Source organism: Salmo salar, chromosome 18 (assembly GCF_965601325.2).
Source record: "Salmo salar chromosome 18, fSalSal1, whole genome shotgun sequence".
In the NCBI taxonomy this organism is placed as follows: Eukaryota; Metazoa; Chordata; class Actinopteri; order Salmoniformes; family Salmonidae; genus Salmo; species Salmo salar.
The window spans coordinates 74,745,138-74,759,748 of NC_138308.1; the positions used below are offsets into that span (position 1 = coordinate 74,745,138).

Genomic DNA, 14,611 nt, shown 5'->3' on the forward strand with positions numbered 1-14,611 from the left:
TGTGGGCAGTGTGCACATAGCCTGTCTTCTCTTGAGAGTCAGGTCTACCTACGGCTTTCCTTAAGTTTGAGTCCGTCACAGCGGTCAGGTATTTCGCTCTGTTTTTTTGTTAATTCTTTCCAATGTGTCAAATAATTCTATTTTTGGTTGGGTCTAATTGTGTTGCTGCCCTGGGGCTCTGTGGGGTGTGTTTGTGAACAGAGCCCCAGGACCAGCTTGCTTAGGGGACTCTCCTCCAGGTTCATCTCTCTGTAGGTGATGGCTTTGTTATGGACGGTTTGGGAATTGCTTCTTTTAAGTTGGATAGACTAGTATAGATGTATTGAAGAACTGTGAATGTTGTTCAATACACCCTGAACATCCTGAATCTTTGGGCAGATGTAATACCCTGTGAAAGTACCCGCCCCTTCAGTTTTACTTCCGGGTCATGTCTCCTAAACGTTTGAAAGATTATATCAAAGCATTTGTAACTTGGTTATTTAAAAGGTGCAATCTGCATATGACACAATAACAAAGCGGGAACCTCACTTCGGTATTTGTAAAGCGCTGAGCGATGGGTCTGGAGAAATATGACCACTCTCAAATTCATAGACGGAGCCATAGATGCATGGACAGACCATCCAATATATTTAATAATAGTTTTAAGCATGTTATGAGGCTAAACAGTATTTGGTTACATTTACAATGTCTACAAACATTAGAGCAAAACAAGCTTATATTTTCCGTTCTAAGCTCATAAGGCATATTTTTATGAATTTATTTTTATGTTCATTGCATACTGGTAGTTCCATTTGTCATTGATGCATTTGGTGCACCGGAAATATAAATCTCCTCTCAATGACCTCTCCTGCCACCTATGGCCCAATACCAAAACAGCTCCTTTCAGCGGCTTAGGTAGATATCCAATCGTTTCAGCTCCCTGGGCAGACCATTGAGATCTACACTATAAATACATATGACAAGGATCAGTAATATCCAATCGTTTCAGCTCCCTGGGCAGACCATTGAGATCTACACTATAAATACATATGTCAAGGATCAGTAATATAAGGGTTTGGAAACTTGGTTCAACTGCGGGGAGGGAGATTTACAACATTCTCACGGGTCCTTGCTTGTCAGACGGGGAGGGGGGAGATGGTATGGAATCAAAAAGGTGTAGGGGGAAGTAGTGGCTAAGACTGAGCTAGTCTGGTAGTGACCTCCATCTAAGCTACTGTACAGACAACGGTCCACGAGAGAGCGGGAAGTGAAGTGGTAGCCAAGGCCTTCTATATTTAGCCACCTCCCACGCTGGCCAAACCACATACCAATGACAACAGACACTGACACCCACCCAGTCACTCTCCCATCCCAGCCAGCCAGCGATCCCCATCCCCTCCCCCTCTTTCCCACCCACACCCGCAACATCTTCAGAGCTGGGGAGCGCAAGGACCCGTCTAGGCCGCACTACCCAGTCTGACCTCCTCGCCCCACGCCTTCCTAGCTTCCGTAAGGATACAGACATATCTTGAGACCCCCCTAAAGGGACCTACACACAGGTAAGGTGTCATAACCATAGGGCCACTTCTTAGGTGTTGTGCCTATATGTTTTGCTGTGTGATTGTACAGGGTGACATTGATGTTTCAAGTCAAGCTTGTTGGGGACACTCAATAGACCTTTGCGACAGAGCTGCCCTCCACACAATTGTCAATCTAACAAGTTCTTTGCATCCCAATGTCTTGTTAATATGTAAGTCTATCTGATCCCCCTAAGATTTACTAAAGCCTGGCATTATGTGAATGACCAACCTGGACTCAGGGGTAGACGTAACATAGTAAATGTAAATGTGTCTCCCACCATTTAGTATATGTTACATATGTATTAATTTGTGGATGTCCATCATCCATTTCATATGATATGTTACGAATTACAATTTGTATGATATGTTCCCAATTGCAATTTGTACAATATGTTACTAATTTGCAATGCGTATGATATGTTTCAAATTAGTTGTGGCTAATGTTAGTTAGGTGGTCAAGTCTAACATTAGCTAGGTGGCTAGTTAAACTTAGGGTTAAGGTTAGGAGTTAGGTTAAAGGGTTAGCTAACCTGCTAAGTACTGTAGTTGCAAAGTAGCTAAAAAGTAGTAAGTAGTTGTAAAGTTGCTAATTAAAGTTGTCCGGGATGAGATTCGAACACTCAACCTTTGGGTTGCTAGACATTGAGTCTATGAGACCAGGCTGGAATGACTTACTCTATGTTGATTAATTTAACTATGCATGACAATGTGCAGCAATTTCAAATGATTTCTTAGTTCTCCATACATGTTTTGTTGGTGCTATTCCCTTAACATTTTTACATTTACAACAGAGTATGAATGAACATTGAGAAGTTCTTTGGAAGTGGATTTACTTCTTGGAGCTGACACTAAAGTTATGAATGAACATGTGAGCATGCTTTAATCGACTGGTCAGATAGCTATGAATGGCTCTAAGGCGAAATTAGTGGACAAGATCAGTTTTGAGTTGTTTTACTTTACTTATGAGTACCTATTCATAAAATACTATACATAGAAGTATATATATTCATTCAGATTTTAATGAAAACAAGATGGTGCATACAGTGTTTCCCAACTCCGGTCCTCGAGTACCCCCAACAGCACAAATTTCTGTTGTAGCCCCGGACCAAAAATGACTGATTCAACTTGTCAAGGGGTTGATAATTAGCTGAAAAGTAGAATCACCTTTGCTTGTCTGGGGCCACAACAAAAATATGTATTGTTTGGGATACTCGAGGACCAGAATTGGGAAATTGCAGTAGGCTATAGCTGGACTTGGGCAAAATGTGTATTTTGCTGTGGACTGTTGCTCGCCCCATCTTCTCAACTGTCACATCTGTTTGTTGTGTCCTGTCCTGTACCCCTGTCCATTTTCGACCAACATGGATAATTCCAAGCATATCGATTCTTGTTCCACCGTGGTTTGCTCCTGCCATGTCTGATGAGTATGTGCACAGCGTTTAACGGCCCAAGGTTATTTAAAGGGATGCCAAGGTTATTTAAAGTGATGCCAAGGTTATTTAAAGGGATGTGCTAACTTTGCCCTTTTAGCGCCTCCAATAAATGCAACCGGCTCCGGTGTTTGTGCGTGGCAGGGGGAGTGTAATGTTAGCGATCAATAGCATGCTGCACAGTGTTGCCTCCTTTGAGGTGATGTTAAACTAGCTGCCATTGAACAAGGTGTGCCGTAACATGCTGTCCCTTGTGATATTGTGTTTCCCCAGCGGCAGCAATGTCACAGTTCTCTACCATGACAACCAATGAGAGGAAGCTGCAAGCAGCAGCCATCTGTAGGGAGATACAGGGTCCTGAAGGTACTCTCTCACTCTCTGAATAAATGTAACTGCAGTCATAGTGTACATACTGCACAGACATAAATACACTCACGTGAGTGCCTGTGAACAAACACAAACGCGTACGTACACACACACCAAAGGAGGCTGGTGGGAGGCACTATAGGAGGACAGGCTCATTGTAATGGCTGGAATAGAATGAATAGAACGGTATCACACATCAAACATATGGAAACCACATGTTTGTTGCCATTCCATTAATTCCATAGCTCCCACCACCAGCCTCCTCTCACACACACACTTAACACTCTCGCTTTGTAGCGGGGTATCATCTAGTTCGCCACCATCTAAGGCCCTGTATATAAATAAGAATTTTATTTGCTCAAAGTAACTAATCTCTTTGTCGTTGTCCTTTGAACAAGCTATTTCTGGGCGGGGACAACTGCATGGCTTGTCGGGGTAGGGAGGGAGGGATGGGGGGCCTGAGGGTCACTGACAGCTGAAGCATATTCTGGCAGGCTAGACTGCTTTTGGCTGATTTGATAGGCCTATGACACCTCCATGATCAGCATGCATTAGGTATTAATCGCAAACAAGGGGGCCAACATGAGAGGCTGGCTGGTCAACATGAGAGGCTGGCTGACACGAGAAAATGATTCATCATTACTCATATTGACAGTATACTCTGAGTATATCAAACATTAGGAACACCTCAATTTGTCGGGGTATAGACTCTACAAGGTGTTTGAAAGTGTTCCACTGGGATGCTGGCCCATGTTGACTCCAATACTTCCCACAGTTGTGTCAAGTTGGCTGGATGTCCTTTGGGTGGTGGACCATAGTTGATACACACAGGAAACTGTTGAGTGTGAAAAACCTAGCAGCGTTGCAGTTCTTGACACAAACCGGCGCGCTTGGCACCTACTGTACTACCATATCCCGTTCAAAAGCACTTCAATCTTTTGTCTTGCCCATTCACCCTCTGAATGGCACACATACACAATCCATGTCTCAGTTGTCTCAATACTTAAAAATCCTTCTTTAACCTGTCTCCTCCCCTTCATCTACACTGATAGAAGTGGATTTAACAAGGGTCATCAATAAGGGATCATAGCTTGCTCAATGTAATGTTTTGTATTCTCAGTGTATACTAAGTCAGTGAGATGGGTATCTGGAATGTGTAAAATGCGTTTTACATTGAAAGGTAATCAGTAGAATGTAATTGTCAAAATGTGCATATTGTCAGTATAATGAGTAACTACTTTGACAGAATATGCATAATAGGGTCATTTAAAAGTAAGGGAGTATGGGACACTAGCTCAGCCAAACCGACAACTACACATAATAAGGGCATATTCAGGGGAGGTACAGTATGACACAATACACACACACACACTTTCTCAGAGCTGTTGTGTCTCTTCCAGATGCAGAGATAGACCTGGGGAAGAAGATGAGTGTCCCTAAGGATGTGATGCTGGAGGAGCTGTCTCTGGCCTCCAACAGAGGCTCCCTCCTCTTCGAAAAGCGCAAGAGGCGCTCCGAGAAATACACCTTCGAGAACATCCAGAATGTAACCAACACACAGATCAATGTAAGCAACACAAACCACTTGCATGTGCACCCTTGAATGTGAACACTAACTACAATAGTGTACTACAAGGACAATCAAAACACTGGAACAAAGTTGCTGTTTCAACAAGAACATTTAAGGGAAACTGAGCGATGAGGGTGATGACAGTTACCATTTGTTTTGGTACTTTATGTGATTGTGATGAGAGACGCAAATAAGGCTCATCACAGAGTTTCCATTAATTAAACGGTTCAATCAGACCATTATCAATAAGCATTTTCTACATTATCAGTAACTTATCAGCTGTTGAACTGTAGGAGACTGTTCTGCATGGCTAGTACATCTAGTGATTTATTCTCCCCAATCCTATAGCAGCCTATGGTCCTAAAAAAAAGAACTTGAGGAGCACAATACTTAATTTCCTGATATAATGCATAGGCACTTGAAATGCTTTGCAGACTGCAGCCCTACTGCTGCTCAAGACTTGGACCTGTTCCAGAAACAAACCCTTGACCCCACCCCCTAGGCACTTGTATAGAGTACAGTAGATCTATAGTAGCTCTGCCCTTTGATAGGCTAGGTGGATTTGCTATCATATATTGCTACATGAAGATTTATAATGAGGGCATAGAGGATAGGGGGCAGGACATAGGGGTTGTTTCTGGACAAGGCCTTGGACTTGCATAATAGGTGTGATATTCTTACAACGGGCATACGTCAAAGTCCTGTTTACATGCTTTGTGTTTGGATGGGCAGTGTACGAAGTCATTGTCTTCGCAGCAATATAGGCTACATAGGCCCTATAGTCTACTTTAGGCCCTAGTAAGCTACTAGACTACTTAGGCCACATAGGGACATTTCCCATATAGCTTTTAAAACAGAAAGTCCAAATGCCAAGGGTCTAATAATCTGTTACTTTGCATTTAGTAATTGTTATATCTAGCTTAGCTGGAGAAGAACGCACATCTGCACTGTTTCACATTGTACATCACTCTGATGTTTTATGACATGTGCCACTCATTCTGACAATCCATTCATACGTAAAGCAGCACACTGTTGTAAACCATAACGTACAGTACGACGTACCATACACAACAGTAATGTCATGCAATACACTGATAGTTGCTTGAGCCTTTGGAATGTACACACAGTCATACCTGTTAAACTCTTGAGTGTTGTTTTGGGCCCGGTATCGGGCCTGCGGAGCTTAAGAAAGTGACATATCACTTGAAAGCTAAAGCACTTGTCTTTTTGAAAATTGAGCTCTAATCTTACTTCTGGTGATGTCATAAGAATGCCCCCATGAGCTATGGTCATATTCATAGAGTATGCAATTTAGGTCAAGTCACCAAAAGTGCAAAAATGTTGTATGTGTGGAAAGGGTACACTCTGGTAGTCACCGTAATGCAATGCATTTATTTTTTAATCCACATTTAATATGACATTACCTCAAATGCATCCATTGATCCATCTCATTCGTTTCCAATGAGAAAAATGAATGGGAAAATAAGTTTGAGGGTTTCCTCGCCTGTCTGCCTGTTATTTACAACAATAAAAAATAATAACTCAAAAGTCCCGATCACTAGGGTGATCGGATGTCAGGCTTGAAAATCTGTTCAGCCATTTTCGCACAGTGAGGTATTACCCAAACCAGATCAAACCAGACGCATCTTTTTTAATGGCTGTGTTCCAATGGGAATTTGCAAATGTGTAGAGCGCCACCATCAGGTTAAAGATATGACAATGTTTTTCTGAATGGTAATTGGTGACATATTTTACTTCAAACTGAGACATAAAATTACACCTGTAATAGAATGCCACGGTTATTAAGTTTCTATCAGTACTAAGCATGCGTTTGTAGGATATTTCGATTTTTTAAATAGTTTTTAGGTGTATCTAATGAAAGTCGCTTAGAAAATGCCACCAGAGGGCGTCAGAGTTTGACAGGTTGTTTGGAATATATTTACATATATTTGAATATGATGAAATTCTTTTAAAAAGAATATCTCCCCCCAGTTTGTTTACCTTTGGGGCAAAGGGGAACTGCAATTTCAAGTTGTCGACATTTCCTGAGGAAGTCCTGGCGTAAATCCTTCCAAATATCACTGGGAAGATGAAAGTTACCCACTGTGGACCACAGCACAGGATATTCAAGCATGAGAAAACAATGCTCTTTATATTACTGGCTCTGCATAAGACACTCACTGACCTCTCAATTTCTCTCCCCTTCTCCTCTTTCTGTCCCTCTCGCTCTCCCTCACTCTTTCTCTCTATCTCTTTGACCCCTGCTCTAAACTGTATTTCTCCCTCTCCTTCCCTCCCTCTCCCATTAGAATGGTGTAACTCTTCAAACAGAGAGTCAAGAAACCAAAGAAAACAGCTTAAGAGTGGAGCAGTCAGCTAAAACGCCCCAGAACATGCCTGACCTGAGCACAGCCCCTAACCCAGACAACATCGCACCAGGTGGGTGCTGCAACTGGGAAATAACCTCTGCTCTAAACTCATGACCACATGACCCTTATGACTCAGTAGCCTTGAGGTCAGTGGAGTCATTAGCATGATTTATAAGCATGGGCTATCTCTGGGTGAGCCAGTGATGTTGGAGTCAGCCTTGATCAGTTGAAAATGTGTGTTGTATCACCTGAATCGCACACAGAATAAAAAACCTTGGTCCAAATTAAAAGTAGCGCAGCCTGGCCTGATAGCAAGCCTAATTTAGACTGAGACTTATATCCAGTCAAGAAACTAACCCTAGCCCCTTACTGCCTAGACAGGATTTTACTTGTATTAAGTAGTATAGTCATAGCTCAACCTTGCCCTCTGATAGGCTAGGTAGGACTTTGTTACTAGGAGCGCTTTCTCCTTTATTTACTCATGGTGCTGTATATGTATGGTCCTGCTGGATATAACAAACAATGAAATGCTTTGCTAAGGCTTCATAGGGAAAAGCATTTTATCCTTGTGTGGAATCTTCTGGCTCAAGGGCATGAGCCATCTTTCTCCTTCTCCTCCTCCTTGTCCTCCCTCTCCCTCTTTTTCTCTTTCAATGGCTCCCCCCTAACTTTCTGTATCTATCCCTCATTCTCCCTCTCTCTTTCCCTTCCCTCTCTTTTTACTGACGTCCATGGGCATAGTTTGATAACAGTCCAGATTCCCCACAGGAAATGTATAGAGTATTTCCTGTGTCCACTGCTCGCTGTCCCCTGATACCATCAGGGAGAGACTGGCTCTCAGATCATGCTCGCACTCCCGATCCAGCACCGTCAACATAATATGGACACCAGTTTAGCCGATGAGCACATGGAGACAGTACGTGTTGCTATTTCGGGAACATACGACTACGCCACCACCTTGAGGGGGAGAAAAGTCAGTGGATACAGCATGGAAAATTTTGGTTGGACCTTGTGTGCAATTGACCAATAAAGTAAAAAAAAAACTTTTTTTTGCTAAAATGGGAAATCATAACAGTCACAAACCAGAGTTGGGTGACCTGCTACTGTCCTCCGTTCCACTGGCATATTGTTTCAGTGCCTTCGGAAATTATTCAGACCCCTTGACTTTTTCCACATTTTGTTATGTTACTGCCTTATTCTAAAATGTATTAAATATACTTTTTTCTCAGCAATCTACCCACAATACCCCATGAGGATGAAGCAAAAACTGTTTTTTGAAAATGTTGAAAATCTATAAACAAATAAAACAGATACCTTATTTACATAAGTATTCAGATCTTTTGCAATGAGACTCTAAATTTAGCTCAGGTGCCTCCTGTTTCCATTGATCATCCTTGAGATGTTTCTACAACTTGATTGGAGTACACCTGTGGTAAATTCCATTGATTGAACATGATTTGGAAAGGCACACACCTGTCTACATGAGGTCCCACAGCTGACAGCGCATGTCAGAGCAAAAACCAATCCATGAGGTCGAAGGAATTGTCCGTAGAGCTCCGAGACAGGATTGTGTCGAGGCACAGATCTGGGGAACGGTACCACAAAAAATCTGCATAATTGAAGGTCCCCAAGAACACAGTGGCCCACATCATTCTTAAAATGGAAGAAGTTTGGAACCACCAAGACTCTTCCTAGAGCTGGCCGCCCAGCCAAACTAAGCAATCGGAGGAGAAGGGCCTTGGTCAGGGAAGTGACCAAGAACCCGATGGTCACTCTGACAGAGCTCCAGAGTTCTTCTGTGGAGATGGGAGAACCTTCTAGAACAGGGGTGGGCAACTCCAGTCCTCGGGGGCCTGATTGGTGTCACACCCTAGAAAACACAGCTGATTAATCAAATTGCATTCTAAACTGAAGATCAAGATTAGGTGATTATTGGAGTCAGGTGTGTTAGCTGGGGCTGGGGAAAAACTGTGACACCAATCAGGCCCTCGAGGACTGGAATTGCCCACCCCTGTGCTAGAAGGACAACCATCTCTGCAGCACTCCACCAATTAGGCTTTTATGGTAGAGAGGCAAGACAGAAGCCACTCCTCAGTAAAAAGCATGACAGCCCGCTTGCAGTTTGCCAAAAGGCACCTAAAGACTCTCAGACCATGAGAAACAAGATTTTCTGGTCTGACGTAACCAAGATTGAACTCTTTGGCCTGAATGCCAAGCATCATGTCTGGAGGAAACCTGACACCATCCCTATGGTAAAGCATGGTTTTGGAAACATCATGCTGTGGGGATGTTTATCAGCGACAGGGACTGGGAGACTTGTCAGGATCGAGGCATAGATGAACGGAGCAAGGTACAGAGAGATCCTTGATGAAAACCTGCTCCAGAGCGCTCAGGACCTCAGACTGGGGAAAAGGTTCACTTTCCAACAGGACAACAACCCTAAGCACACAATCAAGACAACGCAGCAGTGGCATCGGGACAAGTCTCTGAATGTCCTTGAGTGGCCCAGCCAGAGACCGGACTTGAACCTGATCGAACATCTCTGGAGAGACCTGAAAATAGCTGTGCAGCAACGCTCCCCATTCAACCTGAGAGAGCTTGAGAGCATCTGCAGAGAATAATGGGTGAAGCTCCCCAATACAGGTGTGCCAAGCTTGTAATGTCATACCCAAGAAGACGCAATGCTGTAATCACTGCCAAAGGTGCTTCAACAAACTACTGAGTAAAGTGTCTGAATACTTACGTAAATGTTATATTTCAGTTTTTTTTATTTATAAATTAGCACAAAAAAAGTAATACATTTTAAAATAAGGCTGTAACGTAACAAAATGTGGAAAAAGTCAAGGGGTCTGAATAATTTTTCGAAGGCACTGAAACAATATGCCAGTGGAACGGAGGACAGTAGCAGGTCACCCAACTGTGGTTTGTGACTGTTATGATTTCCCATTTTAGCAAATTATTTTTTCTTTTTTTTAACGTTATTGGTCAATTGCACACAAGGTCCAACCAACATTTTCCATGCTGTATCCACTGACTTTTCTCCCCCTCAAGGTGGTGGCGTAGTCGTAAGTTCCAGAAATAGCAACACGTACTGTCTCCATGTGCTCATCGGCTAAACTGGTGTCCATATTATGTTGACGGTGCTGAATCGGGAGTGCAAGCATGATCTGAGAGCTAGTCTCTTGCCCTTCCCTGTAGCTCAGTTGGTAAAGGATGGTGTTTGCAACGCATGGTGTTTGCAATGCCGGGGTTGTGGGTTTGATTCCCATGGGAGGCCAGCACAGAAAAAAATGTATGAAATGTATGCATTCACTACTGTAAGTCGCTCTGGATAAGAGCGCCTGCTAAATGACTAAAATGTAAAATGGTATCAGGGGACAGTGAGCAGTGGACACAGGAAATACTCTATACATTTCCTGTGGGGAATCTGGACTGTTATCAAACTATGCCCATGGTCGCCAGTAAAAAGAGAGGGAAGGGGGGAAAGAAAGAGGGATAGATACAGAAAGTTAGGGGGGTTCCATTAAAAGAGGGAGGAGGAGAAAGATGGCTCATGCCCTGGAGCCAGAAGATTCCACACAAGGATAAAATGCTTTCCCCTATGAAGCCTTAGCAAAGCATTTCATTGTTTGTTATATCCAGCACCATGAGTGAATAAAGGAGAAAGCATTCCTAGTAACAAAGTCCTACCTAACCTATCAGAGGGCAAGGTAGAGCTATGACTATATTACTTAATACAAGTAAAATCCTGTCTAGGTAGTAAGGGGCTAGGGTTAGTTTCTTGACTGGATATAAGTCTTAGCATATAAGATCAGAACTGTTTTCTTTCTCATCTGGTTGTGTAATCACCAGTCCATAACACCCCTTCCTCTCTCTGCCTCTCTCTTTCCAATTAATGTAAACTCTCCCAGCTCTTACTGACACCTCTTACTGACACCTAATGCCGCCTCTCTTTCCATTTACTTTAACCAGCATCCTTCACCCACTGAGCACCGACCGACACTGCACGTCCAAGGATGTTGAAAAGTAGTTGAAATTTGGTGTCCAAAGACGGACCGGGCCAAATTTGAACCTATCATAGAGTTTGGATAGCACAGTACAGTGAGTGGAGCACAATACAGTACAATACAGTACTGTACTGAACTCTACTATGCTCTGCTGTATTGTACTACACGGTACTTCACTGTGTTCTGCTGTGATGTGAAAACTTGTGAAACATGAGAATGATATTCATATCCATAATTATGCATTTCTGTGCAGTGCAGTTCAGGGACCCATGATGTAATTCCGTTACCGGGTGTAAATCCACTTCACTTACTGTAGTTCAATAACCAAAACTGTAGTTCACTTACTGTAGTTCAAAGTCAAGGTGCCATGTCATAACGGACACCCCATTCTTTTTGCAGATATTTTTTATATTTTCATTTGGAGCAGATATTTAAGAGTTTTTTTGGTTGCATAAAAACACGAGGGAGATTTTACCGTAATTCCGTTACCAAAGTTTGCATCTGTACAGCTCTTCCACTACATTCGTTTTTGTACATTTTTCAGTGGACATTTTTAAAGTAGTCCTTGTGCATGGAGTTGTATGGTTTGTTAAACTTTTAAATCAATGGTTTCTGTTTGGCATATATTTTAAATGACAAAAAAATAAAAAATTACCTGAGTCAAAGCGTAATTCTGTTACTAACCAAGCTTTGGGGCAACCATGTCACTTATACACAAATCCTCCTCTTATCTCCCCCAACCCCCAGTGTTTCCTGAAGTGCGGCAGTCACAGTACATTTCCCACAACACATTGGAGCAACTAAATGCGCAACCATGCACGTGAGCACTGTATGTGGCCGGTATAAATCTCTTGTGGTGTGCGTTTTGTGAAAAACAGCAGAACTCCCGAGGGGCCAATGTTTGGTCTTTCCCATTTCCTTCTCGAGCAACCATCAATTCAGGAAGAGGGATTGTTATTTATAAGAGGGTTGGACGTGACAGTGCAACACCCCACGTTATGTAACACCTGCTTGCAAGCTGCCCCTGGTGAAGAACACTCGTTTTGAAGGATAGTTCTTTGGATAGGCCTTCCCTGTCAACCTTACACCACACAGTAAGAAGTCCTTCGTGTTGGTTCACTGTGAAACTTGACCATATTTTCCCCTGGAGGCATACAGGGAGGACCCATGCGGTGCTTCATGGGGTTTATGTTGAGCTTGGTGTTAGGAAAAATCAGGTTGGTAGTATAATATATATGGCCTGATGGATGCCTCAAAGGTCATTGTGAATCATTTCTAATAGTCTATTACATCATTTTGCTGTTATGCAGTTTCTCACTAATTCTCTCTCTCTGTCTTTCTCTCCCTCCCCACCTCTTTTTCAGTCACTCTACTTCTTGGAACCACAAGCTGTACCAAAGAAAAGTTATGTGGAATCCCAGGGCCCTTTCACCAGATTCTCTCTCCCTCTCTTTCACCCAGGTTATGGTGGACCTCTGAAAGAAATGGAACCAGAGAAGTTCAACAGAACATGCCTCCCAAAGTCCTACCACTCCCCCTGGGACCAGGCCATCTACCACCACGACCCCTCCCTGGCTGATAGCCTCGTCGCCTGCCTGCAAGAGCCCGAGGCCAAGCCAGAAGGACCAGGGTACAAGAGCTTCAACAGGTATAGCTGATGATGGACCCGGACCACACCTTGGTTGAAATAGTACTTGCGCAGCGTGTAACACTCCTGACTTCGGAAAACATATGTCAACATGTGATTTTGTAATGAGCGTAACATACTCAATGTCTTCTATGTCGAAATGTACTAAAATATCAACTTGATTTTACACATTTGTAGTAGATGGAGTACACTGACATGCTTTCCTTTATCTGGGTCACAACATAGTCAACAGACACACCATGCATTATCATTTCAACAGAACATGTCCTCCAGACAGTGCCTCATACCTTTGATGGGATGAGTCAATCTGTCACTTCCCTCTGCATTGTTAGTGGTGCAAGGTTAATATTAACATTTCCAATCCTCTATCTATCTCCAGGGTGGCTACTCCGTTCAGAGGCTTCGGAGGCAAGTCCACCAGACCAGACCCATTGTTCAAGGCCCCCGAGGTGGAACACAACACCATGCCGGAGCTGTACCCCGAGCTCCAGGCGGAGCTGGCAGTGCAGAGGCCCACATTCAACAGGGTGGCCTGTGGCTGGGCGGGGACCAGCGCCCCACTCATCCTTCCCACAGTGCCGCTGGTTCCCATGTTTATCCCGGAGTCCGATGACCTTTGAAACTCTGGCGGATGCTGCGTCTTCCGAGATGTTTCCTGGTTTGCTACCCACAAGTCCTTTTTGGTGGGTTAGGGTCAGAATAGGGTCAGAGTGAGGGAAGGAGGTATTTTGGTTTTCCGCTTAGCTACTTCTTTGTGGCGAAAACACACATTTCTCTGATTAACTGGTTGGCCCATGCCCAAGGTATTCTGCCCATCTTCAAACTGCACTTAAAATAGTCAACCACACTAGCCAGAGTTACTAAATACAGTATAGGAGCTGTACATACATTGATGTGTATGAGTGAAATTGTATTTGCCTGATGACATTTGATTATTGGTATTAGTTGTTTTTTGAGGTAAATAAAATTATATAAAGCATAATGCTGTTATTTCAGTTTTCCTTTAATGATTTTATGCTTGCATTGCTGCTTTTCCTGCTGAATTTGTCCCTTTCCTTGTGATTGAGTGACACAAATTGCTTTAACATATTCACAGAGAAACACTTGAATAACTGTTCAGCAGTGAGTGTCTGCGCTTGATCTACAGTGAAGGATCCATTGCCGCATGACATTGCACCTGTGTTCTCTTCTATGTAGTCTTCCATCACCACTCACATCCTATGTCAGTCTAAGTTACAGTTCTATAACACACCTCAAGGTTGCACTGCCCGAGCTGACAAATCAAATCTGCTTCCCCGAGGCGAGTGAGATGACGCGCCTTACCTTTTGGCGACAATGCGGCCACTCACATCATATCAGCTAGTCTCCTACCCACTCCTCTCTGTAGCTACATCTTTCAGCTATCCCACTCAAAATAATATAGGGTATTCGTGAACAGGATGTGACCATTGTTGGGAGTACTCAGATTACATTTTTTTGTGGTAACGAGAAACTTAACGGGTTCGTTTTTCAATTTAGGTTATCAGTTACTTAATTACTTATTCAAATAAGCAAGTCGTTATTTTACAACATTTATTCCCTTTTTCTTTTTTGGCGCAAATAAAAAATGTAAATCCCCCACTGTACATTCACCGCAGTTCGCGCTCTTCCTGTTTCTGCACG

The 14,611-nt window shown here is 43.1% G+C and overlaps 1 protein-coding gene across 1 annotated transcript; it reads left to right on the forward strand.

Moving 5' to 3' along the window:
- Nucleotides 1-1,119: 1,119 nt before the first annotated feature.
- LOC106577621 (myozenin-2) lies at nucleotides 1,120-13,931 on the forward strand. Its single transcript, XM_014155838.3, has 6 exons — nucleotides 1,120-1,538; nucleotides 3,263-3,352; nucleotides 4,756-4,922; nucleotides 7,235-7,364; nucleotides 12,763-12,949; nucleotides 13,329-13,931. The coding sequence occupies exons 2-6, from the start codon at nucleotides 3,271-3,273 to the stop codon at nucleotides 13,567-13,569; spliced, it is 807 nt and encodes a 268-aa protein (XP_014011313.1). The 5' UTR covers nucleotides 1,120-1,538; nucleotides 3,263-3,270; the 3' UTR covers nucleotides 13,570-13,931.
- The last annotated feature ends 680 nt before the right edge of the window (nucleotides 13,932-14,611 follow it).